Source organism: Bos taurus, chromosome 22 (genome assembly GCF_002263795.3).
Source record: "Bos taurus isolate L1 Dominette 01449 registration number 42190680 breed Hereford chromosome 22, ARS-UCD2.0, whole genome shotgun sequence".
NCBI lineage: Eukaryota > Metazoa > Chordata > Mammalia > Artiodactyla > Bovidae > Bos > Bos taurus.
The window spans coordinates 17,431,566-17,459,052 of NC_037349.1; the positions used below are offsets into that span (position 1 = coordinate 17,431,566).

At 46.1% G+C, this 27,487-nt stretch overlaps 1 protein-coding gene across 5 annotated transcripts in view; it reads left to right on the forward strand.

Annotated features, from left to right (window-relative positions):
* SRGAP3 (SLIT-ROBO Rho GTPase activating protein 3) overlaps nt 1–27,487 on the forward strand; it is a 246,334-nt gene that overhangs the window by 104,164 nt on the left and 114,683 nt on the right. For all 5 annotated transcript variants that reach the window (XR_814364.4, XM_005222441.5, XM_005222437.5 and 2 more), the window contains exon 2: nt 16,527–16,719. Coding sequence is in view for 4 of the 5 variants with exons in the window: in XM_005222441.5 (XP_005222498.1) it covers nt 16,527–16,719 (193 nt within the window). In the remaining variant the exon portion in view is untranslated. The remainder of the gene's footprint in view (nt 1–16,526; nt 16,720–27,487) is intronic.

Here is a 27,487-nt window from a genome sequence, read left to right on the forward strand (position 1 = left end):
GCTAACATTCAGTAAGCTCTTAATACTGAAATAGACCTTAATACCGGAGAAGGCAAAGGCAACCCACTCCAGGACTCTTGCCTGGAAAATCCCATGGATGGAGGAGCCTAGTGGGCTGCTGTCTATGGGGTCGCACAGAGTTGGACACAACTGAAGCGACTTAGCAGCAGCAGACTTTAATACAACCATTCGGCTTTCTATGGAATTTGAAGCCCAGAGTTTGATCCATCAGTTCAGTTCAGTCACTCAGTCGTGTCCGACTCTTCACGACCCCATGGACCACAGCACGCCAGGCCTCCCTGTCCATCACCAACACCCAGAGTTTACTCAAACTCATGTCCATTGAGTCAGTGATGCCATCCAACCATCTCATCCTCTGTCGTCCCCTTCTCCTCCTGTTTTCAATCTTTCCCAGCATCGGGGTCTTTTCAAATGAGTCAGCTCTTTGTATCAGGTGGCCAAAGTATTGGAGTTTCATATTGGACTTCAACATCAGTCCTTCCAATGAACACTCAGGACTGATCTCCTTTAGGATGGACTGGTTGAATCACCTTGCAGTCCAAGGGACTCTCAAAGGTAGGACTGAAAAAGCAATTCATTGACCCACTGACCGAGAAGAGTGAGGCTATTTGGCCAACATCTCATGAAGAATTATGGCCCCAGCAGGGAACAGAAAGAACCCACTACATTCTGCTGCCAAGTGGCAAGCAAATAAACATGAGGTGTTTTTCCTCTTTGGTAATAGGACCCAAGACATGAAATATGTACTTGGCAGAGAGTTCCATATTGCATTAGAAGGACAAATGGATTTATACTGAGGTAGTAAGTGCTTGCTCTGAGCCCAAGTGTGAATGATGGGATTCCAGCCTGACGATATTGCGGTACCACTGGAGGCGTGTCTGCTAAGGACACTGTAACCTCCTCCTCTGTGGTTGAGCTTGTGTCTCTATTGCAGTTGGTGGACATGCAGCCACATTTTGTTCTAATTTGCAGGTAATGCACTCTTATAAAGTGTAGTAATAATCATACCATGAAGAAGAATCATACCTGTTTAACTTTACTGTTTACGGAACTCTTTCATGTATGTGTATATTTTCTAACTTGACTTTTACCACAATTCATAGGTAAGTCTCATAAATCCCAGTTTATATATAAGGTTAATACCTTGAGACAGAGCTGGAATTAACTCAGAATCTATTTTTTTTAAGTCCATGTTTGAGTAAGAAATAGTCTTACCAGACCACAGCATGTACATGTGCTAACATTATCTGTGCTCAGGCCTGTAACCCATTATTAAGCCATTTGGCAACCATAATAATTCTGTACTTTTTTTCCTGGGCCTTTTCTTAAAAGTCCTCTGGACTGAGCATTTGAGAAGGTACATAACTGGACTCCTTTCATTGTGTCTCGTGCACCCGCTCTGTCCTCTGAGGCATGGAAAGTCTCCTGAAGAGATTCCCGAAGGTTCCTGATTGACAACAGGAACTGGGAGTGGTGATTGTAAAGACTCGCTTGATGTACACCTTAAAAATAAAATTCCTTCAAATAACCAGGCCCCCTCTCCGACCTCCTTGAAAATTTAACCTCTGCCTCTGTTGTGGAATGGACAAAGATTCCCTTTGAAAACTTGCAGAGTTTTACACACACACACGGATGCACACTGGCCCAACCCATCTTGTTTCTCATTCTGTCCTTTCTAAAAATCATTGGCAAAGAGTTGCAAAGTTGCCAGGATGAGGTAATGGGCAACAATTCATACGGCTCTCAGAAACATAAATCACTCAGCCTGATGTAGTGCCTTTCCATCCCAGGCAAGCCTCGGTGAGCAGTAGCTGCAATGTGCATAGGGTGTTTGGGCTTCACTGAGGCCTTGGATGTTCTTCCATGTGGCATTCTCATTAGAAGGTCAAGGAAATTCATCCCGCATTCCATTACTGTCAGGTGAATGCACACATGGCTGGAGGCACCTTTTCAGTGAAGATTAGCACTCTGGCCCCGACTGGTCATTTCAACATGAGTTAATGGGGTCAAGGTGGGGACAACCGAGACAGAGTGGGATCTGCCCTGCTCTGGGTTTCAATCCATCAGGGATGGCACTAGCTAAAGTGACATGTGCTGGGAAGGCTTTCCAGAGTCATAAACTAGAGGTTTATAGATCCTTTTTGTTTAGCAGATACAGCATTAGCATTAAAGAGTGAATGTTAATATATTTGGTCAGAGCTGTGCTCTCTGTATTGTTTTATACCAGTTCTCTAATCACATTTTTGTTACCTGCCTAACCCCTGGAGATATTTGAGGCTGTCACCCTAGAGGAGATGCTACCCTACTAGAATCAACCATGGCCTTTCCAGGGCCTATTGATAGTATTTTTAAAAATTTACTACCCCTCCCTATATTAGAGGTATAAGGCCCATTATGTAGAGGATTTGAAAACTACAGAAATAGGAAAGCATAGTCATTAGTACAGGTATTGGAAACTTAGGTCCAAGGGGTCAAATGTGGCCCATTGCCTGTGTTTATAAAGTTTTACTAAAACACAGCCATCTGTATTCATTGCCGTACTGTCTATGGCTACTCTTTTGCTACAAGGGTAGAACTGTGTAGTTGCAGTAGAGAATGTATGGCCTGCAAAACCTAAAATCGTTATTCTCTAGCCCCTTATGAAAAAGTTTAGAAAGTCATGGCTTAGCACCTAGGTGCTCAGGAAATATTTATCAAAGAAACAAATTAATCTGTAATCCACCATGTAGAGATAACCACAGTTCACACTTTGGTGTATATTCTTTAGTTTTTCTCTGTTTATAAATAGCTATAGTTATATTTTAGGAAGACTAAACTATATCTCCTATTTTTGTAACCCACTTTTGTTATTTAACTATATATTATGGGCATTTTCCAATTAACTTACATGTTAACTACTATATTAACTATAATAACTATTAGATCATTATATGATTAACTATTATACAGCACAACTTATTTACTTATTTAAAAAATTTTTTTATTTTGTAATGGGGTATAGCTGATTAACAATGTTGTGATAGTTTCAGGTGAACAGCGAAGGGACTTGGCCATACATATACATGTATCCATTCTTCCCCAAACTCCTCTCCCATTGAGGCTGCCACATAACGTTGAGCAAAGTCCCATGTGCTATACCATAAGTCTTTGTTGGTTATCAGTTTTAAATATTGCAGTGTATACAGGTCCATCCCAAATTCCCTATGTGTCCCTTTCTACCATACTTCCCCTAGCAACCATAAGTTCATTCTCCAAGACTGAGCTTCTGTTTTGTAAGTTCATTTGTATCATTTCCTTTTAGATTCCACATATAAGGGATATATTTCTCCTTCTCTGTCTGACTTACTTCAGTCAGTATGACAGTGTCTAGGTACATCCATGTTGCTGCTGCTAAGTTGCTTCAGTCGTGTCCAACTCTGTGCGACCCCATAGACGGCAGCCCACCAGGCTCCCGCGTCCCTGGGATTCTCCAGGCAAGAACACTGGAATGGGTTGCCATTTCCTTCTCCATGTTGCTACAAATGGCATTATTTCATCTTTTTAATGGTTGAGTAATATTCCATTGTATTTATGTACCACATCTTCTTTATCCATTCCTCTGTCGATGGACATTTAGGTTGCCATATCTTGGCTACTGTAAACAGTAAACAGCATGATTTTTAAATTGCATAGAAGTTTATTGCATGAATGTGTGAGGATATTTAACCAATATCCTGTTGTTGGATTATGTTATGTACAAGTTTTTACTTTTATAAATAATGTTGTGATATAAATTTCTGCACATACTTTTTTTGGTGTATGCCTCTGATCCTAGAAAGGGAATTGTTACATCTTATGTTGCAAGTTATTTTTTCACCTAGGTATGCCTTATCCTCATGTACACTGGTAGTTCCTTGAAGGCAGGGATACTGTTGTAAACATATTTCTACCACAGCTCCTCTTGCTCTCTAACACAGACATAGTAGGTATTCAGTAAATGCTTCTGGGTTTGTATAACAGATGCCCAGCTACTTCTCTCTGCTTTTCTGGATCCTATAAATCCCACCTCAACTCTTCTCCTTTATGAGGTCTCAGCTGACTCTTCAGCACCCCAAGGTCCCTCCTTCTTCTGGTCATCTGAATTTCTATATCACTCACTACTTAGACCATATTCTGTCATTCTTTAGAGCTTTCAAAATGGTATAATGTACACTGTATAAGTTTCCCACGGCTGCTGTAACAAATTACTGCTAATCTGGTGACTTAAAACAACACACATTAATTCTCTCATAGTTATAGAAGCCAGAAGTCTGAAGTCAGTTTCACCAGTCCAAAGTTAGGATGGTGTCAGAGGGCCCCACTTACTCCTTCCAGAGATGCTGGGGGAGAACCGTTCATTGCCTCTTCCAGGTTCCAGGGCTGCAGGCATTCCCTGGCTTGTGGCCACATCACTCCAGTCTCTGCCTCTGTAACCTCATCACCTCCTCCTCTTCTGTCTGTGCCTTTCTTTCTCTTTCCTATAAGGTCACTTGTGGTTCCATTTCGAGTCTGCTTGGATGATTCAGGATAATTTGCTCATCTCAAGATTCTTAACCTAATTGTGTCCGCATAGTCCTTTTCTGCCATTTAAGGTGATAGTCACAGGTTCCAGGAATTAGGAACTGAATCCCTAGAGAGGATTTCATTATTCAGCCTTCTACAACACATCATTTCTTTTGACCGGCTAGTTTATTCATCTGAAATATTTGCGAGGAACCAACTTGGTGGTTGACACCAACATTGTGCTTAGTGCCTGTCATCACAACAGAGAAGAAAGGACTTAGATATGAAGAACTGTAATCAAAAGAGCAGTGGCCAAAAAGCTGGGAGACACAGATTTTGGTGCCACATTGGGGTAAGGGTCTCTGTTCCTCAGTTTCCCTTTAGTGAATTAGGGGGCTAGACCAATTATTGTTTCCTGAAGTGAGGGATGAGCACCACTGATGGTGTGTATATATAGGATAATTTTAGGTGGTTCACAGAGACAGAATTAAATAGCATTGACTCACACAAATAGATACTTATTTTTTTAAATTCTCCTTCAACCCCTCTTAAGGAGAAAATTGCTGTTAGGTGCTAGTGTGTCTTTAACACTTCCTCTAATACTTACCAAACTCTTTATAAAAATAAATAAACAAACAAACCAAAAAAACCCACTTGTCTCAGCTACAGACTCTAGGTAGACTTTAATAACATTATTTTATGGTCATTGTATTTATTTTTACAGTTACCTTCCCTTAATGGAGAGTGACTCAGGTTTTTCCATTTATGGCAATACTGTAAAGTATCCCATGTAAAAAGTGAGGTGATGTAGAGAAATATATTTTTAAAAATACAGGATAGAGGGTTTTTAGAGAATGGGAAATGTGGGAGTGACTCTGAACTTTGAGAAGCACTTAGATGTTTCCAGGGGTCCCTAGTTCTCTGACTTCTGGATTCTAGGAGCAGGGTAGGATTGGAAACATAAAGGAAAATGCCCTTGGTCAGAGGATGCAGCTGGAAATTCAGGAATTAATGATTCCTGATCTTTTCCCATTTAAATGCAGCTGATCTTTCAAGGACCATTGAGCAGCAAAGCCATGAATATTAACCTCGTGCTGAAAATTGATCACGTCCCATTTTAACTCACAGCTTCTGGTAGGAGGAGCCATGGCCTTATTCTGACCATTCTTTGCTTTTCACTGAACATCTGGAAAGCGGTAGGCAACTTCTGTCTGACTTCTTTTTGAGAAGGAATGGCTGCTATTTGGACACGGCCCAGATGCTGTAGGGAAACACCCTCTCCCACCCACTTGGCTTTGAACTCTGCTTGAGAGACCTGGTTTAACAATCGAGGTAGGGATGCTTACAATGCTGCAGAGCTGGGTCTGTGCTTTGGATCACAGTGGGGAGTGGCAGTCTCATCTCTCATCTTGTCAACCATGATTGTAATTCCTTAGTTTGGAACCGGATAATTTCCTCTTAGAGGAAGATTTTCCTGGTTGACAAATAGCATGGTCATCACCATCATTAAATAATTCTTTTTTTTTTTTTTTCAAAACATTAGCCCATGTACTGTGCTTTCTTTCTGGGGGAGGGTCTGGTGATGAGAAGCAGAGAGGGAAATGCCAGTCACTTGACCCAGCTCCTTTCCAGCATATGTGTTTTCTCACCCCCCAGTAAGCTGGGAACATACATAATTTGTTTCAAGGAGGCCTTGAGTCAAAGGGATTTGATCATCTATTCTAAGCCTGGCCTTCACTACCCTGAGTAACTGTGAGATGGATAAAGACAGAGTATCAAAGCTTGACTGACTTGGAATAGTACATATAGTAAGTGCCCAGGAGTCCACTGTGGCTCAGATGGTAAAGAATCTGCATGCAATTCCGGAGACCTGGGTTCAATCCCTGGGTTGGGAGGATCGCCTGGAGAAGGAAATGGCAGCCCACTCCAGTATTCTTGCCTGGAGAATTCCATGGACAGAGGAGCCTGGCTGGCCACAGTCCATGGGGTCGCAAAGAATACACACAGGCACCCAGGAAACATCTCTGGCAAGTGATACATGATTTAGAGCTTAATGATTAGGTGAAATTAGGCAAATCACTTCACCTCTCTGTGCCTCAGTCTCCTTTTTTGCAAAAGGGAGTAACAGTAGTAGGGACTTCTTCCTACGGCTGTAGCATAATATTCACTGCTTTGCTTAAACAAGGAGACAATTTGTGGGAAGCACTAAGCAGTCATTTTCTGCCGTTTTTTCCTTCCAGAATTTTGCAGATGGGAAAGCCAAGGCCCAGAGAGGCTAACTGATTTGCTGATGTTCACACAGCTATCAAGCTTCAAGGCCAGGCTCTGAACTCAGCAAGTCTGATCCTAGACTCAGCTCTTGGCACCGCATCACCCAGTGGCCCATTTATCGGGGCTGAGGCAGCGATAAGATTTGAGAAACAATCCCATTCTGGGTCTGATCCCTTGTGTGGGTGGGGAGCAGAGCTAGCCGCTGGCAACGCCTAGCAGGGTCAGGCCAGAGGGGTTTGAATCCTGTGATTCCCACAGGTCCTTTACCTTCTCGTGGGCCTCAATTTCCTGTAAAATGGTGTGATAGCCACCCACTCCCTGCCGCCCACTTCTGTGGTCAGAAGTGATGAAGGATGCGAAAGGGCCTGGTCAAAGTTAATCAGGGACGGACTGATGTCAGTGGTAGGGGTCCTGGGCAATATGAGAGATAATTTAATAGAAGGTGCTGTGAGCCTGGTGGAGTCTGCAGACAGGAGCTTGCTTCCTTAGAGGGGAGGCGGGCTCTGCTGGGCCGGGCGCGCGGCCGGCAGTGGTTGCCGGGGAAACGGCGCGGCGCCGCTTCTGGCCTGGCAGCCAGTGCGCTCCACCCCTACCCGCGGAGCGTGGACCGGGCGCCCTCTGGGTTTCGGGGCCCCACGACGAGGTGCCTTTTTAGGTACACGAGGCTGGGAGACCCGGCTAGGGTGCAGGGCCCGCGCCGGGGCCGTGGAGCTTTCGGTGCCGGACTCAGAGAAGGAAAGAACCGTGGGCCCAGGCTGGCGAGGAGGCGGGGAAGGAGGGGGGAACCCAGCGCCAAGAGGCCGAAGGATGATTCTCTGGGCTGTCGCAGGGCGATACACAATCCTTGAGGGCCTGTGGACAGAGGGCGCGGCCTGGGCCTGAGAGTCAGCTAGCTCTGCTCACTCTGCGCGACTGCAGCGGCAGTGACGCCCCCTTCTTGCCATTTATTGCCTACACGCTAGGTACCAGGCACAGGGTACCAGGCACAGGGAGCCTCATGTGCACACCACCTGTCGCCCTTTTGACAAACCCACCAGGAAGGTATTGTTATTCCCAATTTTATAAACAAGAAAAGAGACTCAGATAGCCAAAGAGACTTATACAAAGTGGAGAAAACCAGGTTTGGAACCCAGGCTGGCTCTCCCCAAAGCCTATAGGCTGTTTCCTTCCTGCTGTGTCCTGCCACCTCTCAGTGGAGGCTGTTTGCAGAGGGTCTTCTAGGCGTCTGGCACATCCCACACGTTATTGCTAGTCTGATCTTTGCAGCAGCTCTGCGGGATATCTGTAGTTACCTGCCTTTTACAGACTGGAAAACAGCTCAGAGAAAATGACTTGTCTGCCCAAGACCTCACAGTGGCCTCTGGCAGAGACCGCAGTCCACCTCATGAGAGCAGCTGGGCTCCAGGCTCTGCCGTGTCCATCATCTCTGCCATGCTGCCTCTCGTTAGGCCGGAGGAGGATGGCCGTGGATCCCTCAGGATGCTGTGCGCTGGGCTGGCAGCAGTGAGCATGCATCTCCATCTTGCTGTTCTGTGGGCCTCGCGGGCCCCATTACACTGCTCTAGCTGGAGGGGTTGAGCGTAAAATCTGAGTAATAAAACATGGATGTCACTCTTGCCTTAGGTCTTTATTCCACCTGAGAAGATGAGAAATGGCCACAGAAAGCAATAATAATAAATGAGAATCATAGCTAACCGTTATTGAGCCTCTCATACAGCGCTATCCAGTCGAATTATCTGCAGTGATGAAAGTATTCTGTAGTGTCCAATATAGTAGCCATGCTTTTGAGCACTGGAAATGTGGCAAGTGCAACTGAGGAATGAATTTTTTATTTTGATCAAATTTAAAGAGCCACGTGTGGCTAGTAGCCACTGGGTGCAGTGCTAATGTATATGAAGCACTATACGAAAAACTTTCTCCTTGATCACTTATCAACACTTACGACCACAATCTGAGGTATATTATTAACATCCCCATTTTTACAGGGGGAAATGAGACTCTGAGAAATGAGGAAGTTCCCAAGTCCACCAGCTAAGTATGTTGCAGGGTCAGGATTTGAACTGATGTTTCCCTCCACCACAGGAGGGCCTGCGGTCAAGGTCAGTTTGCAGTGGGGGACATGGTGACAGCCAGAACCAATGAGAATGGCACTGAGATGACAGATGCAGTGTGGGGTGGAGACTGGAGATGGAGTGGTACACGATCTGTGAAAGGGAAGGCATGGAGAACCCTGGGAAAAGCACCTTAAACTGGAGACTGAGTCATCTTGGTTCCTGTCTGCCCCTTTTTCTGGATTTGAGCCCTGGCTCTGCCACTTTCTGGGTGACCCTAGGTACTCACACCCCCTCCTTGAGTCTCAATTGTTCATCCATAAAGTAGGAATGAGAACAGTGCCAGACTCAGGCAGGATTGTGCAGTTGTGTAACATACCATTCTCCTTGTTCGCTCCTGAAATTTCATCCTGAGGAAGATAACACCAGCTGCCTCTGTGGACCAGAGGGACACACACTCACTGGATCTTGATTTTTAGGATGGATACAGACTGTGAAAGTGGGGCCTTGCTGCCCCAGGGAGTGTCAGAAAACTTACCACATTCTCAGGACAGGGTGCAAGGATGAGAATTGAGTGGGGCCTGCTCTTATGGTCATTCTCTGGCCCCTCCCTCTAGCCCAGGAGAGCCCTCCCCGGGCTAGGGACAGAGGCCTCTGGGGACAAGTTATTGGCATTCTTAATTTCTAACTGGTCAGACCTGTTAACCAGAGCTGCAGGATCTGTATCACATTTCTGGCTTTGACTGACTTTCTTTGCTCTCCTTTTTATTGTGGAAAGTTTCAAACATTACAAAAAGTAGAGAGAATAGTATAAGAAGCCTCTTCCCCATGTTCTGCACCACAACTAAACTTCTCCAATCAACTCAAAGCCAATCACGTTTTTTTTTGGTTTGTTTGTTTTTAATCCATAGTATGACCACTCCCTGGTCCCCCATCAAGGTTATTTTGAAGTAAATCCCAGCATGTCAGCTTTCTAATTGTGCCGGTGACCCTCTCATAAATTTCTGGTGGGAGTGCAAGTTGATGAAATTTCAGGGAAGGGCACTTTTGCAGTCTCAGAATACCAAGACCAATCACTGCCTTTTGATCTGGCACTGCTAGGTGGAGAATTCATCACACAGATCACATCTCTGCATGTGTGCAAAGTGAGGCTTGTATATGGCTGTTTATTCCAGCATTTTTTGTGGTGGTAAATAATCGCAAACAACCTGAAGGTCCAGGAAAGGGGGCTGGCTAAAAAAAATTAACATTTGGAATATAGAATATGGAATTCTATAGTGCTTTAAAAGGAATGTGAAAATTCTTTATAAAATTACATGGACTGATTTTCCCAGTGTATTGTATGTGTGCATGCGTGTTTTGTTTTTGTTTTTTTTGACTGTTCCATGCATGCAGACTCTTAGTTCCCCAATCAGAGATTGAACCTGTGCTCCCTGCATTAGGAGCACAGAGTCTTAGCCACCAGGCCACCTGGGAAGTCTCCAACTCCCCCTGCCCTGAAATATTCTTTAAAAGAAAAAAAGTACAGGACACTGTGAATGTCATGCTATAATATGTATAAAAACAGGGAAGATAATATTTTTCAAATATGCCATTATTTCTAGAAACATGAATTTGGAAACTTGGTTACCTTGCTAGAGAGGGACCAGGTGGCTGGCGAACAAGGGTGGGAGAATTTTCTCTTTATACACTTTCTAATTTTGGAATTTTGTCCTAATTTTAAAAACTAGAATTCTCCCTTTTTTCTATAAACCTAAAACTGCTGTTAAATTTAGTCTTGTTGTTGTTCAGTCACTAAGCCATGTCCGACTCTGCAGCTCCATGGATGGCAGCACGCCAGGCTTCCCTGTCCTTCACTGTCTCCTGGAGTTTGCTCAGATTTATGTCCATTGAGTCAATGATGCTGTCTAGCCATCACATTCTCTGCTGCCCCCTTCTCCTTTTCCCTTCAACCTTTCCCAGCATCAGTCTTTTCCAGTGAGTTGGCCCTTCACACCAAAGTATTGGAGCATCTGCTTATTAGTTAACAAAAAGGTATTTATCCAGATGAAGTGAGGATGACTTGTGAAAGTCACTCAGTCGTGTCTGACTCTTTGAAACCCCATGGACTATACAGTCTGTGGAATTCTCCAGGCCAGAATACTGGAGTCAGTAGCCTTTCCCTTCTCCAGGGGATCATCCCAACCCAGGGATCAAACCCAGGTCTCTTGCATTGCAGGCGGATTCTTTACCAGCTGAGCCACAAGGGAAGTCTTATGACTTATGTTCACATGAAAACTTGCCCCAAATATTCATAATTTCCAAAAGGTGAATGGATAAAGAAACCATGAATATTATTACAGATAATGGAATATTATTCAGCAATAAAAAGAAATGAGCTATCAAGCCATGAAAAAAAGCCATGAAAAGACATGGAAGAACTCTAAGTGCATATTACTAAGTAAAAGAAGCCAGTTTTAAAAGCCTACATAATGAACGATTCCAACTATATGACATTCAGAAAAAGACCGAACCACAGTGATAGTAAAACAAACAAAAAAGAGTAGTTGTTAGGAGTTGGGGCAAGGAGGGAGGGAAGGGTCAGTAGGTGGAGCACAGGGGATTTTTAGGGCAGAGCCTTGAGAATGGGCTATCCTGTATATTTCAGGCTTTAGGCATTATTAAATTAACTTAATAAACTTGTGATTAACTTGTAGCAAAAGCAATAGAAGACAAAGGTTAAAGTAAAAGAGACAGATGCAGTATGGAGACAGATTTGTTCTCTCCTATTACTCCATGGAGAGTGACACAGGGAGAGCTGTGCTTCAGGAGAATTTCTCTGGGCCTCACGCCTCTGTAAAACCAGGAGGCTGTGCCAGGAGTCAGGGCGGTCACCTGCAGCTCTAAAAGTTCTGATATCAAGGCCTTTCCCAGCTCTCTAAGCCCCTTCTCCTCCCTGCCCAACCCCTTTTATTTTTCCGCTACTCTGCTGTGATGAGATTGGAACCATTCCTGGGGGGACCGTCTTCTGAATGAAGTCTGTGCCTTGCAAGCAGTTGTTTTATTTATTTTTCTCTCTCTTTGAAATCTCCGATGAGAAAAGCCAAATCTGTGCTGGCGCTGAGGAGGAGCAACTTGGAAGGGAGTAGAAATAAGGAGATGGGTAATCAGATCCCAGCAGGTTCCACAGCACCGGCAGACAGGCAGCAGTCTGGCTCCTGCCAGGGCGTTTCCTGTGAGAGAGGCTTGACTGTGAGCTGTCCAAGCTGTTCCAGGCTCCAGCTGGTTATGTGAACTGAGGGAGGTTTCTCTGCTCCTTCTAAATCGTCTCCTGTCAGCGAAGTGTGATTTATGAGATTTCCCTCATAAATAGGAGAACATTGGCTCCTGATAATGCCCTGTAATGGAGGAAGGGAGTGGCTGCTGCATTTTTGATAAATACTATCTCTTTAGCCCACCATCTTGTTACAAAACGGATACAAGAAATTGAATACAGATGGATTAAAGTCTTGAAAGAAAATAATATGGCCTCATTTTAGTGAGGTGTCTAGAGGGTCATTGCTCTCAACTGAGGACCTAGGCTTGATTCCTAGCTTAATTGCCACACACCAGCTGTTATGACCAGAGGCTACTTATTTCTGAGCCTCCACTTCCTCATCTGTGGAGAAAAGGTGGAGAAATACTAGTAGCACCCACTTTAGAGGGGATATTATACAGGTTATGTGAGATAAATATCCAGAGAATTCAACATCAGGCATGGAACACATGGTGTGCTCTGTAAGTACTCATGATTATTATTATTAAGGTTATTTTGAATCCCAAATAGTAGATGGTCTAAAAGTAATTTTTAAAATATTTAGAAAACATTTTTATAACTATGTATTAATATGGCAGGGCTCGTACTTGTGATGGCATCTCAATCCAGTTTAACAAGTAAGCCATATCAAGGAGTGCCTGTGTAGACTGTTAGCGTTAATAGAGCAAAATGTGACCTTGGACAAGTTCCTGATTAGTTTCCACAGAGTCTTGGTTTCTTCAGCTGTAAAAGTGAGTACTACTAATAATGTCCATGTCTGGTATGGGGATCGTATATGCATGGCGTGTGTGAATGTGTGTGGTGTGTGTTTGGGATGTGGTGTGTTAGTGGTGTGGGTATGTGGTATGCGTGTGTGAATGTGTGTGGTGGTTGTGGTGATTGTGTGGTATGTGTGGTATCTGTGCAGTATGTGAGTTTCTGTGGTACATGGATGCGGTGTGTGTCTGGTATGTGTATGTGTGGTAGGTGTGTGTGATGTGTGTAAATGTGAGGTCATGTGGCATGTGAATGTGATGTGTGCATGGTATGTGGGTGTCTGTGGTGTGTATGTGTGTGTATGTGTATGTGTGTTGGGTGAGATTCCTGTAATCACAACATTTGATGTCCTTGGGTAAAAGCACTTCGGTAAAGGTAAATAGGGATTTGCTATATAGATATTGATATTTGTGCTGGGAGAATCCACTGTCAGAGCTTAAATTTCTTTTGAGGAGCTAATATGACATGCGTCCACGAAAGAATTAAAAGAAAACAGCACAAGGCTCTCCGAGATTAATTGCAAGTACCCTGGGAGTTCAGAGTAGGGTCATGAGGGCTGAGCCAACCAGGACTTCCTGGGAGGAGCAGTGCTTGGCCTCTAAAACACTGGTTTTAAAACTTCTTTGCTTGCCTACCCTCTACATGAACTTTGGGGGGAAAAAAAATCTCTTTTGCCTCACACATTTTAACTTGACATCTGAAATGTTTACCAGAAATTTAAACAGTTACGAAGGATATCATTTCTGCCATATTGTACATATTGACCTTGTAGAATAAAATTACTCTACCCTCTTAACTGTATCAAATGCAAACTAAATAACAGCAATTTTTAGTTTGCCTTTTTATTGATGTGTCACTTATGTATAGTAGAATGCTCAGATCTTAGTGTGCAGCTGTTAATTTTTACCAGATCCAGGTGTAATGGTCTATCTCCAGTATTCCAGAATGCAGCCTTGCACCGTCTCTCAGTCACTACCCCCAAAGGTGATCATTTCTCTGAACTCAGTCACCATAAGTTATTTTTTGCATATCTAATTTTTTTCCTTGCTTCTTTCCATCAGCATGGTAGCAGTAGATCATTTTTTCCCCTTATCATTTGGTATTCCATTGAATGAATATCTCACATTTAATAAATCTTATCTATTCCTTGCATAAATTCACTTTACCATTAATATTTTAAGACTGACAAGCATTTTGAAATAAATTGCCCCTTTGAAAAAAAATCTTATGTACTCTTAATGGACATTTTGGGTTGTTTCTAATATTTAGCTATAAAGCTGTGAGTATTTTCCATATTTGGGGGGTAGACATAAACACTGATTTCTTCTGAATATGATCTATGGGTGGAATTGCATGGTGACGGGGGGCAGGAGGAGAAGGGGACAACAGAGGATGAGATGGCTGGATGGCATCACCGACTTGATGGACATGAGTTTGAGTAAACTCTAGGAGTTGGTGATGGACAGGGAGGCCTGGCGTGCTGCGATTCATGGGGTCGCAAAGAGTCGGACACGACTGAGCGACTGAACTGAACTGAAGATAAATACCACAAAATATTTGTATCCACCACCACTCACCAAAAATTACCTGTGCAAGTCAGAAATTTTATAGTTATATTGTTCCTATCTTTACCTTCTTGAACTCATAATTCCCTTCTACTTCCTTCACAGAATTTTACATAATATGTTTTCATGCTTGAACTTTTTTTTATTGATTTCTCTTTTCTTTTTGTCCAAAATATGTATGTAAATTGAAACAGACATTAAAAAATTTGCTTTGACCATAAAACACTCAGTATCTTTATTTCATATTGATTTATCATTCAGTTCATCAAAATAATATCAGTGTTTTATAATTTGATAAATACTTAATAAAAATAAAAAGTCAGACAGAATGGGAAGTGCTTCTCAGAATGAGATGGATGGGATGGCTTTAAGGTGCATAAGGACCATCCAGGGATCTCGTTAAAATGCAGATTGTGATTCAGAACGTCTGGGTTGGGACCTAAGGTTTCTAATAAGTCTACGGCTGTTGTTTCTAAGACTAAGACTTCTGTCTGCATCAACAAGAGGAAAACGGGAGTGCAAAGGGAGTTAAAGACAGACTTTCTCCAGGTATAGTCAGGACTGATCAAGGGCTGTGTTTCTAATAAGGCTGTGGAAGATGCTGATGCTGCTGGTCTATGGACCACACTTTGTGGAGCAAGGGTTTATGGTCCCTAGATTAAAGAAGATTTGCTAGCACCAACGTTTTTAACTGTTCTCTACCTTGACTCTGAGAAATCGTGCCATAATCAGATTCTGAATAAGGGAGAAGATGGTCTTCTGCAAGTAGAGAGGATGGTTGTGAAGAGGCAGGTGGAACGGAGAGATGCCGAGGCACATTCTCAGGCCAAGGAAGAGTGGGAATGGAAGTAGGCTCTCAGATCCATGCCTTTGTAACAGCTCCTGCCATGCACCCCCGGCAAGGCTTCCAGTGCCCCAGAGTAGCGCTGCACGCTCTGAAGACCCCTTTTCCAAAGGATGCTAAGACGGTACTGGCCACCTTTTCAGACAGGAGGCCCGTTTCTACAATACGATTGGACATCTCAGGGACTGATTTGAAGGAATAGCGAGTTCACTGCGGGGAGATACAGAGAAGTTTGGAGTCAGATAGTGGGTGGCTTTGAATTCTGTGCTAAGGAGTTGGACTTAATACTCAGCCAGAGGAGGGCCTTGGGGAGTTTTGAGCAGGGAGCTGGTGTGAGCACAGTGTGGAGAGACTAATCTGCTGGGCAGCCTGTGGGATGGTGGGGAAGAGGTTATTGTGTGGTGATGGCAGCAGTGATGAAACCACTGGGATCCGGTTGTGATTTGTATCTCAAGCCCCTGCTTGTGAACTTTTGCCCTGGGTGCACAGAGCTGGGTTGCTCTGTCAGGATTTCCTGAAGCCTGGACTACATTCTCTGGTGGTACCTGAGATGGTGATGCATGGAAGCTCAAGGTGACTGAGAGAGGAAAACACACATGCCCTTAAATAACCCTGAAACCTGAGGGAGAATGGCATCTCTTCAGCCCTCGCTCTGTCCTGACTACACCTGGAGGAAGTCTGTCTTTAACTCCCCTCCCACTCCCATTTTCCTCTTGTTGATGGAGACTCAGAAATTTAGGCTTAGGGCCTTTGGTAAGCTATAGTCTCTGGAGAGAATTTTAACAAAATTTTTGCTTTTGTTGAATCAAGTTTCTGTGTACCAAAACGGCAAGTGGTTCTAGTTTTACCCTTGCCATAATGACATTAAACTGTATGTTTTAGGTAAGTTGTTTTCAGTAAGAAAAGTGAGTGAATTTACTAGATCATGTGGAAGAAATAATAATGCACGTGATGTGCGGGTATGGCAAAAATCGTGGTGGTGACATGCATGATTCAACTTTGGCAAACATTGGGTTACATTGTGGCAAAACCTGGCGTTTGCTCAATTGTCCTGCCAGTGTCTGGAGAGGCTCTGGGTGGCGGGTGGTGTGGAGGGGGCTGCTGGCATCGCCATGCCTGGACCACTGGCGGTGGGTGGGCCAGGCTGGTCCCCCTGCTGTCCCCACCACCACCTCACAGCCCGCTCCTGCTTCTGCCCACAGAGATCCGCACGCAGCTGGTGGAGCAGTTCAAGTGCTTGGAGCAGCAGTCGGAGTCGAGGCTGCAGCTGCTCCAGGACCTCCAGGAGTTTTTCCGCCGGAAAGCAGAGATCGAGCTTGAGTATTCCCGCAGCCTGGAGAAGCTGGCCGAGCGCTTCTCCTCCAAGATCCGCAGCTCCCGGGAGCACCAGTTCAAGTGAGAAGGGGCTAGGGGTCTGGGGCGGTGGGAGGCAATGCTGGGAGGGGAAGCAGCAAGGAAATCAGGACTCCCTGGGGGCAGATGGTGGGCTTTTAAGGCCCAGGGTCTGCAGGTGACTTTCATCTCCAGCCCTCAGTCTTCCTTGGTGTAAAGTGAGGGTAGAAATAGTTGCTACCCATAAAGATGCTGAAAGGAATACACGATGGACCAAGAGAAGCACTTGTCACAGACAGGAAGTGCTCAATAAATGGTTCTGTTGTTATTATGCCACCAAGCACCAGGCTCTGCCTCCATCTGGGCCCAGGTGCCAGCCCATCGCCTTTCAGGACATCTTGACTATACCCAGTTCTCTTTTATCTGGGGGTCAGCCAGCCCATGTCTGCATTCCTTCAGCACAGTGGCCTCAGAATTGCTTCTCTTTGGAATAGATGCTCAAAGTATTCCTCTTCCTTCCTCCCCTGGAGGATGGTGCCAGGCTTAGTTGCTTATTTATATACACATACTCTCCAGGTCCTAATTTCTCACACCCCAAGCTTGGATTTTGAGGCAGGAGGGAGGCTTGATCCTCTTAGGCACATCCCTGGCTGAGTCCTCAAGCTGTAAATGCCCCCTAGCTCAGGACCGTGAGGAGCCAGCAGCCAAGTGCAGATAGATGCCCCCCATCTGTTCCCCCCTCGGCCATGCTCCCTGGAGGTCTCCATCCTCTGTGAGTCATCTCTCCAGTGAATGGCCCTCAACCCCGTGAGACCAGAGACTTGGTCCATCCTGTCTCTTTCCTCTGGGTTCAATCTCTTTTTTTCTCTCTACATAGGTTTAAATTGTGGTAAACTACACATAACATAAAGTTTACCTACCACCTTAAATATTTTAAAATATACAAGTATGTGGCATTAAGTCCATCCACACTGTTGTGTAATCATCACCCCATCCTTCCCCAGAACTCATCTTACTAATGTGAAACTCTGCACTCCGTGAACAATGCCTCATTTCCCTTCCCTACCCCCATCCTGGAACTCACCCTTCTGCTCTCTGTCTCTATGAATCTGACTGCTCTAGGGACCTCAGATATGTGAAGCATACAGTATTTGTCCTTTTGTGACTGTGGCTTATTCCACTTTGCATAATGTCCTCAAGGCTCACCCATGTTGTCACATGTCAGAATGTCCTTCCTTTTTGAGAGTGAATGACATTCTGTTGTGTGTATAGACTACACTTTGTTTAGTGGCGTCCACCTTTCTCTCTCTGTGTTTTGCATTCTACTCTGGCCAGGGAGCTCTCTTCCTTCAAACTCCCCTCAACATCTCCTTACCTGGTGCCTCAGCATTTTGAGCTCTCAACTTTTGTGCCTTCTTCCCTTGACATTTGGGGAGAAAAAATGCCTTATTAAAGGGCAAAAATTTATTACATGTTTGCAAATACCATGCATGTTTTCCCACCCAATCACATCTATTCAAACTTTCATTGCAGGAGGATACTTCTGTTAATAACTTCTTCCCAGGCACTGTCTGGGCCCTTTCATACATAATCTCATTTTTCTGATGTTTTGGAGGAAGCATGTACTTTTTAAAATTTTAAGATAAAAGTAAAACACTTTTTGTTACAAATGCAGAAAAGTAGAAGAAAAAAATCACTCGCCTGCCATTCAGAAGCTCATGTTTTGGTTCCTTTTCATGACTGTCTTTTAGTAACAACAACAACAGTGATTTATTGAGCACATTAACTGAGCACTTGCTTTGAGTCAGATCAGTATCCCATCTTAGAGATGACAGAAAGGCTTGTACAAACATGTCTGTGGGCCAGTTATTGGGAAGTGACAAATTTGAACCTTCACTCTCATTCTGCCTCCTTGGCCTGAGATGAGAAAGGCCTGGGTGTGGTCTGAGAGCAGCCATGGACTCTGAACACTTGGCTAACCACTTGGCTAAAACCACAGACTCAGACACATGTACAGAAACCCACATCTCTGGCTGGGCTGTCACGGGAGCCATTCAGGCTGCATGGTTGGGCTAGAGCTCAGCTTCCGCCCCTCTCCTTCCTCTTGATTTGGATTCAGCTCCCTTTTCCTGTGCTCAGTGTGGACACGGGGGAGGGAGGCACTGGGGGAGCATGTGCAGGGGTACCCTGTTCCTTCGCATTGCCGGTAATGAGCTCAGTCAGCCCCTCATGGCTTCATTAACTGAGGCCACCAGACAGAATGGGAGCCCCAGCTGGCAGTCGGGCCCAGCAGGCTGCTGGACACACCATGAAAGTCTAATTAGGGTGTGGCCAGGTCAGTGCAGCTGCTGTGGGCCCTCAGCACCAGGCTGATGTATCTGCAGAGTTCCCCCCATGGCTTTTGGAAGTGCGAGTCTCCAGGGGATGCCTGGATTTGCGCTCTGACCCCAGGGCCAACCAGCCTGACCTCTGGCTGCCTCTTCTTTGGAGCTCAGTGCACAAGGTCTGGACTGTGCTCTGGGTCCTTCATCCTGGCTGTCCAGAGAAGCCTTGTCCTGCCATCTTGTAGGCCCTTTATTAAGAAGGTCCACCTATCTGCCAGGTAGCCTCTCAGGGTGAGGGGGACGGTGCCCAGGCCCAGGTCTGGTCATGTTATTCCCACTGCACAGTCCGTTTGGGCTCCTATAACAAAGTATTCTGGACTGGGTGGCTTGTAAACAGCAATGGTTTTCTCACGGTTTTGGAGGCCGGAAGCTGGAGATCAGGGTGTCAGTGGCGGGATGGCGAGGTTCTGGTGAGCTCCCTCCTGTGGCTTGTGGACGCCGATCCTCCTTGTGTCCTCATGGAGTGGAGGACAGAGAGGAAGCAAGCTCTAGAGAGTCTTTTGAGAGCACTGATCCCATCATGAGGGCTCCCTTCTTCCCCCATGACCTAATTTAATCCTTCGTATCTGCTAAAGGCCCTACCTCCTAACACCGTCACATTGAGGGTAGAGTTCAACATGTGATGTGTGGAGGAATACAGACACTCAGTCCATAACAAGAACTCATGTCTCTTGACGCCAAGTCTAGCGTTCCTACTTTGCTCCGTGGGTTCTGTCTTTCTAAGGCCCCAGCTGCTTCCTCTCCACCTGGGCAGTAGAACAATTTCCAGCTCCCCAGGGAATACCCAAGAGGAGTCTGGGCTAGACTCACCCAGGCTGAGTTCCATGTGGCAACCCCGTTCCAGGAAAAGCTCAGCCTATGGCCCTGAGGGCTCACCTGCGGCAGGTTGAACTTTCAGAAAACAATACCATCACGTGTGTCTTGTTCCACCATCACATATTTCTGTTCTAACATACCTTTTTCAAAGCACTCTGACTTCTGTACTCTCATAATCCTCGTCATAACCCAGGGTATAGTGAGGGAGTCATTGGTTTTATCTCAAACCATCTGAGCACCAGGCAAGCTAAGTGGGATGTTACAAAGATAAACCGTGAGCTTCTGAGTGAGAAAACCCAGGGCTCCTGACTTTGAGCTCGGGCTTCTCTCTCCAAGAAGTTACCTGGGTGTATATCAAGCATCTTTTGTTTTCCTGGAGCATGCTTCTTGCTGAAGACACAAGCATGAAGGACCCCTCCTCTTTCTCTCTTATGAGTACACAGCTTGGGCACTGTCCATAGGTGATGTGGTTGGGGCAGACACCCAGTCCCTGTGGCCCTGCTCTTTGAACCCTGCCATCTGCTTGCTCTTCAGGCCTAGCATTTAGGTGTCACTTCCTCTGCAAAGCTTCCATGAGTCTGACCTGGTGCCCTCCTGTGTGTGTCCACGATATTCTGCACTTGTTGATTTGCTTATTCAGCCAGTATTTACTGAGTACCCACCAATGCCCGGTGCTGGCTTACAATGGCAAACAAGACAGACTTGATTCCTGCCTTGGTGGGATTTACCATCTCGTGGAGGAGTGAGATGTGGCATCAAACATATGCAAATAAATGAAAGACAGTGTGCCACCAAATGATTGCTAGGACGGAATGATTGCTGGAGTCCAGGTTGGCAGGTCTAAGACAGCTCCCCGCACCTTTCCTGGCACTTTGGTGAAGACAGCTATATGCTGGGCTCAGCTGGGCTGCTACCCTCTCCACATGGGGTCAGAGTCCCACTTCAGTCATGGGAGCTCAGGGTCCTGAGGGGGCAGTGGGGGAGCTGCAGTCTCCTTGAACACCCACCTCCATCCCCTGCCCAGATTCTGTTGATCAAAGTGGTCTGAGCTCCAGCTCAGCTTCAAGAGGAGGGAAAACAAAGGCTTGCTTTCACTGGAGGACCATAAGAGGATTTGCAGCCCCCTTGGATCCTCCACACTGAGCTAGAACGACAGTCAGGGAAGGCTGCTGGAGGAAGTGGCGTTTAAGCAGAAACGTGAGCTGAGGGTTGAGAAGAAGCAGCCGTGAGGACAGTGTGAAAGGAAGAGAGGCCAGTGGTTCTGGAACTGTGATGAGGGAAGCCATAGCCACTGAGGCATCCGCAGTAGGGAGTAGCATGATCTGATTTCCATTTTTAAAAGGTCACCCTGGATTGGAGGGGGCACGAGTGATGCTGAGGAGACCAGTAGGCCGATAGGAGTATAGCTCTCCAGGAAGGCATGATGGTGCCCTGGGTGACAGCAGAGCAGAAAGAAAGTGGACAGGTGCTGGGAACTCTCTCAGAGGTAGAGTTGAGAGGAATCCATACCTGACCTGAGATGAAGGGACTTCAGGAGATGTGGCAAAAGCTGCCACCCTGTGTTGTAATAATCTGTTTTCCTTGTCTGCCCCTCTTTTGACAATTGGGCTGCCAGCTCCAAGATGGCAGAAGGGGTGGCTGTTGACTTGGGGTCTCTAGCACCTGGCACCAGCCCTTACTGCATGTTTATTGAATGAATGAATGAAGGTCAGATGGTAATTAGAGTGGCTCAGGGCTGGGGGTGGTGGGAGTCAAGGAAGGGGACATTTGTCTTCTGGCAGCGTTAGGAGCTTGGGGAGGCTCTTGGGTGAAGGGCCACACAGTCTGGTAGCTCGCACAGGCACAGAGTTGCTGAGAGGACAGCGTGGACTTTACAAGGTCTCTCTGACTAAGGAATCAGGGCCTGCACTCTAGTTTACCAAGTGTGGTCCTAACCAGCAGCTTTGGCATCCCTATCCTCTGGGGACTTGTCAGAAATGCAAAGCCCTTAGCCTCCCCTCAAATGTGCTGAATGAGAAACTCTGGGGGTGGGGCCCAGCAGTCTGTATTTTAACAAGTCCTTCAGGGGATTCCAATGGCCATTTACGTTGAAGATTTGCCCAAGATGCTGATTTTCTAGGTGATAAACTGTTTACAATTCACTGTCAAGCTATGCCAGCCTTCCGCATCCCTCAGCTCCCCCGGGGTAAAATCCATAATCCAGTGCCCAAGGACCCACTGGCCTTGTCCATTTTGAGGCCTGGAGCTGGAAGCCCTTCCTGAGCAGGAGCATGGCAGGCAGCACACGGGGGCTTAAATCCTTCCTCTGAGGATAGGTGGGTATCCTCCAAACAGCCTGGGTAGTTCTAGGAAACTAGAGGTTTCCTGGAACTAGGATTTCTTCTTCCTACAGAGAAGTGTTTTCTGAAACCCCAGCACTTTGAGATGTCTGGTCAGAGGAGGGGAGGTGAGGAGAGAGAAAATGAGTTGAGGTGAGAGACTGCCTGCTCCTCACCTCCCCTTCCAGATTCCCGGTGGGCCTCAGGACGTGGAAGACTCTGAGAGACTCTATAGTAAATAAGCCTGTTGACTTCTTTCTGAAGGCTGTTAGACCACAGAATTCTCCCTCCCCAATCATGCATTGGAGAAGGAAATGGCAACCCCCTCCAGTGTTCTTGCCTGGAGAATCCCAGGGATGAGGGAGCCTGGTGGGCTGCCATCTCTGGGGTCGCACAGAGTCGGACACGACTGAAGCGACTCAGCAGCAGCAGCAGCAGTGTGTGCATGTGTGTGCACAATCACTCAGTCGTGTCTGACTCTTTGTGACCCCATGGACTATAGCTCACCAGGCTCCTCTGTCCATGGAATTTTCCAGGCAACAATACTGGAATTGGGTGCTGTTTCCTACTCCAGGGCATCTTCCCAGCCCAGAGATCCAACCTGTGTCTCTTTGTGTTTCCTGCATTGGCAGGCAGATTCTTTACCATTACGCCACCTTTTTTAAACCAAACTAGCACTCTCTGGGACCCAGTTTGAAAAGCTCTGTTGAGACAAACTCCGGATTCCCCTTTGGAATGTTGGAGCTCCATGCAAACAGTGTGGGAGGTGAGGGAGCCCCCTTCTATTTCTGACTCCCTCAGTTTTTGAAACCCCTGGCCTTCTGGGGAAATACCTGATAAAAATGCTCTCTTCGGAAGTTAAGTGTTGGTTGCTAGTATGTGGACAGCTGTTATAAAAGGAACAGGGAATTCTATTCAAATATGTTTAAGATGGGGAAATTCAGAATGTGGAAAAAGCTGGAAGGTGCTTGGCCAGTCAATGAATGATGTTTAATATTCTCTGCGAAGTAGGTTTAGAGCATCTCAGCTTCACAGAGCAGTTGAGAAGGATTCAGTGAGTAACCAACTTGATTGCCAAGAAAACTTGCTTCTTTGGGGGGATGAAACATCATGGATGTTTTGTTTCCACAGATGTAGCATTTCCCTAAAAAGATGCTACAATTTAGACTTAACCTTCCAGGTGAGTCCTGGGGACAGAAGCACTTTTGTAGTGAGTAAATTGAGCCTATCGATGTGCAAAGGATTCAGAATGAAAAGGTTGGCTCAGACTGAGGTGGGGATGATGGGGGAGGCCCTCCAGGTGGGACTCGCATCTCATAGCTGCTGCTGTTACTATGGCTGTTGTCACACCAGTGATGGCTTTCCAGCAATGCTGTCCAGAGCTGGTGTTCTCCTGGGACGGGTTGCCAGATGAGTCCTTCCCGAGGGCTCTATGTCTGTGCTGTGCAGGTTGTTTAATCTTTCAGATACCCCCCACATCCCTGTCACCGTATGTGAGGTCTCTAGTAGACGTTTTATATGCATTATCTCATTAAACTTCATGGTAGACATTGTGACCTGTGAGGTAGGTACTATCTCTCTCTTTCTAGTTGGAAGTATTGAGGTTTTGAGAAATTAAGTAATTTGTCCAGAGGGACACAGCCAGAGCATGTAAGTGGCAGAGCCAAAATTCTAATCTTGGTTTAACTAGTTCCATAATGCAAAAATGCTTCTAGCTGCATGACTCTGGGTGTGCCCCTCGCCTCTCCGGTTTGGGTTCATGTTTCCTGAGAGTCACCCATCAGCCCAGACCACATCCTCCTTGTGTGGGTATCACAGGGCCTCTTCTTCTCCTGCTGGTCAGCTCATGCTTATCACCCTGGGCCAGCTCAGGGCTCACCTCCTCTGCACAGCCCCATAGTCAGCAGCTCCTCCCCTGGCCTCCCACAGTGATCTGTGCGTTGCTGTCCTGGGGCTCGGGTCAGATTATCAAGGAATGATCCAGTTCATGTGTCTGGTTCTCCCACGTGAAACTGCCAGCTGCTTGAAGGCAAGGGACCATTTCTAGGCAGTATCCCCCTCTCTCTCTGACATACAGATAGAAACTCTGTCAAAGGTTTTTGAATGAATAACTGAAAAGACCAAGATACTACCAAAAACTTCCTTCAGAAACCGAAGGAAATAAATAGACTTACCTTGTGCGGCTGCAAAGGAGAGACGTGAGGTCCAAGGATAACATTTTCAGAGAAGCAGATTTTCACTCAACCTGGAGAGTGTTCCTGTAGCCAGAACTGTCCAGCATTAAAGGGGCTGCCTTGGGAGGTGTGAGCTCCCAATCCACAAAGGCATGCGCACAAAGGCCAGGTGTTTTAGGAATACATTTCTGTAACATGAAGGCTGGTTAGATGGATTGGTGTTTCTCAAAATGAGGGAGGCATCGTCCACAGCACATGAGCCATAAATAGGACTGATCTCGTCAATCCTCTCCTACTCTCTGTGGTTACAGTTTGTTTCCAGTGTGTTGCTAACACCCCTCTAACCCCCTTTTAACTAACAGACAGCAAACCCAGGGCATCAGCATCTGCCTAGGATTGAATGATACTCTTTTGAACTTACTTTTTCATTACCTTCTATTTAGGGCAAGTGATGCTGTTTTTTAAAAACTTTTTATTTTAACCAAGACTAGGGAAAGCCCTTTGTAAATAAACCCATATAAGTAAAAAGAAGCAATGAGCAGGGAGGTATGTTGTGGGTGCAGGGTGGCAAAAATCCAGAAGCCAGCATGAGACACCCTGAGGGCCCCTGGCTCTTGGAAAGTGAACATCTTTCATCTCTGCTCTCTCCATCCTCCACCGTTGTCTTTGTTGCTGGGAGGGATTTTAAGGCAGGAGGGTCAGCGTCTTGAGTGGTCCTTGCAGTGGTTACAGCCCCTTTTTCCTCCTCCTAGTTTTTCCATCTGGGCCCTCCCCAGATCCTACACCCAGTGTCCTGGAATCTTCAGAGACTCATCAGCAACTTCCAAAGTGTTAACCAGGACATGATTTACTTATATTTGGATACCTGGGGGAGGGCATGGCAACCCACTCCAATATTCTTGACTGGAGAATCCCATACACAGAGGAGCCTGGACGGCCACAGTCCATTGGGTCGCAAAGAGTCAGACATGACTGAAGTGACTTAGTACACGTGCACGAATGCTTAATATACATAGATACATGCCTATCATTTCAATTTTATTTTAAAATAAACAATAGATATTGTAATAAAGGTAAAATAGATATTGTGGTAATTAAGTAGTATGCAGTAACTATTGTTGCTAATAATTAACAAGCAGTAGTATGCAGCGGTTTAGTTTTGACTCCATTCCATTAAGCAAAGAGGATAATAATGACCTTCCAAGATTATATAGCACCTTACACTTTGCAAAGGGCTTTCCCAGCCTTTGGCTGCTTAAATTCTCCCAAGAATCCTGGTGGGGCTGGCGGAGTCAGGGATGGTGTTGTCATCCCCATCTAACAGGCAAGAGACCCAAAGGCCGGCCAGGGTGGGCCCTGCTTAGGATCCCGCGCTGATTGGTGAAAGAACTGACCAGAGGAGCTGTGGGTCAGCACCCTTTGTCTGCTGAGTGCTGCACACACTGCGTGATGCACCCATTTGGCGGGTGGATAAACAAAAGCAAAAGCTCTCCCAGGGAACGAGAAGATGAGGTTGCTCGGATATTGCCTAATGAGGCAGGGACTTTGTCCTGGTACTAAGAATCCATTCAGCAAGTCAAAAGGGAGCTCAGCAGTGCTGCCAGGCACCGGCTCAGCGTGCCTGCACTTTGAGGTGTGAGGACTGAGCCAGCAAGCAGGTGATTACTTCTACGTTAAGGTGGAGGAGGCAGGTGGGGCATCTCTAGGCCATTGGCCCTGGGCCTTGAAATACTCATGAGGGTTTCCTAGGGGAGAAGGGGGTAATGGGAGGAGGAAAATCAATATTTATAGCAAACCTACTGTGGGCTCTACATCCACATACATCAGTCAATGAATTTCCCCAGTGGCCTGGTGACATGCTGGTTGTAATAACAGTGATGCCAATAATAATTATCATTAGTATCAGATGCTGGGTTTGATGCTGAGAGTGTCTCATGAATTTCCTCATTTAATCCTTAAAGCACCTAAAGTTAGTTAGGTGTTATACACCCTGTTTTACAGATAAGGAAAATAAAAGATTTAACTAGCTTCCCAAGTTCACCCAGATGGTGAGGGGCAGAACTGGGTATTTGGACCCCAGCCTTTGATGCCATAGAACCCAGCATGGGTAAGCATAACCTGCTTCAGCCAGGTGACTCAATTTATATAGTTTTTCCCTTTTGGATTGACTGTCTCAGGGCTGGTGTCAGCTGAAGGCAGCTTCTAAGTCAGCAGACTGCAGCTGAGTGAAGGGGTTGGCCTAGCCCCAAAGCCTCACACCGGTGGTCTGCCACCAGGCGACTCCCAGGCAAAGCCCCAATCACACTCTGCCCCTTCACCTGGGCAGCTGCTCTGCCTCCCACCTGGCCTTCCCGCCCAGTGACCATATCACTGGTCCATTCAAAACCTTCATTTGACCTTGACTTTCGAAGCCCTTCGTGGTCTGGCTCCTTCCTTCCTGCCACAGCTGCCTCCTCTTCACTGCGTCCTGCATCGCCCCTGCCCAAGCCCAACAGAACTTCTTTGGCTCCGGAACATCTATGTCCTGTCTGACCTCACAGCTTCACACTCAGCCTTCTCTCTGCCTGCAGGATGTGCCTGTCTTTGCATGTCCCACCCAGCAAACTCTTACATGTACTTCAAGCCCACTGCAAATGTTTCCATGATTCCCCATCCACCCTGAGGCAGAATAAGCCTCTCCCTCCCCACCTCCTCTGAGGTCCCCTTTCTTAGACAGCATAACAAAGGAGGCGTCTGGTACTCTGATCAGCATCCCTCCCTTCTTCTCTTGATAACAAGACCTCGATTTTCCTCTGGGGAATCATCCCTCAACAGTGGTGAGCCTGTGACCAGCACTGCATCCTTGGCCACATGCATCCTAGCAACATATAATTCCAGGACTTTTGGTGGAACGACTGGGGGAAAGCTTTCCTTTTATGGATTACTATCAGTCACGGTACTTGCCGTTTGGAGAGGGTCTGCCTGAGAGTGAAGCCAGCGCAGAGATGAAGGCAGAGCCCAGAGACAGAGCAGTCCTGCTGACATTCTTTCAGCCTCTGGATGCAGCTATGCCTCTTTACAATTTTTTATTACAATTTTTGATCCTTAAAATTTTTCTTCCTCCCATTACTGCTATTTTTGTTTAAGTCAGTCTGAAGTA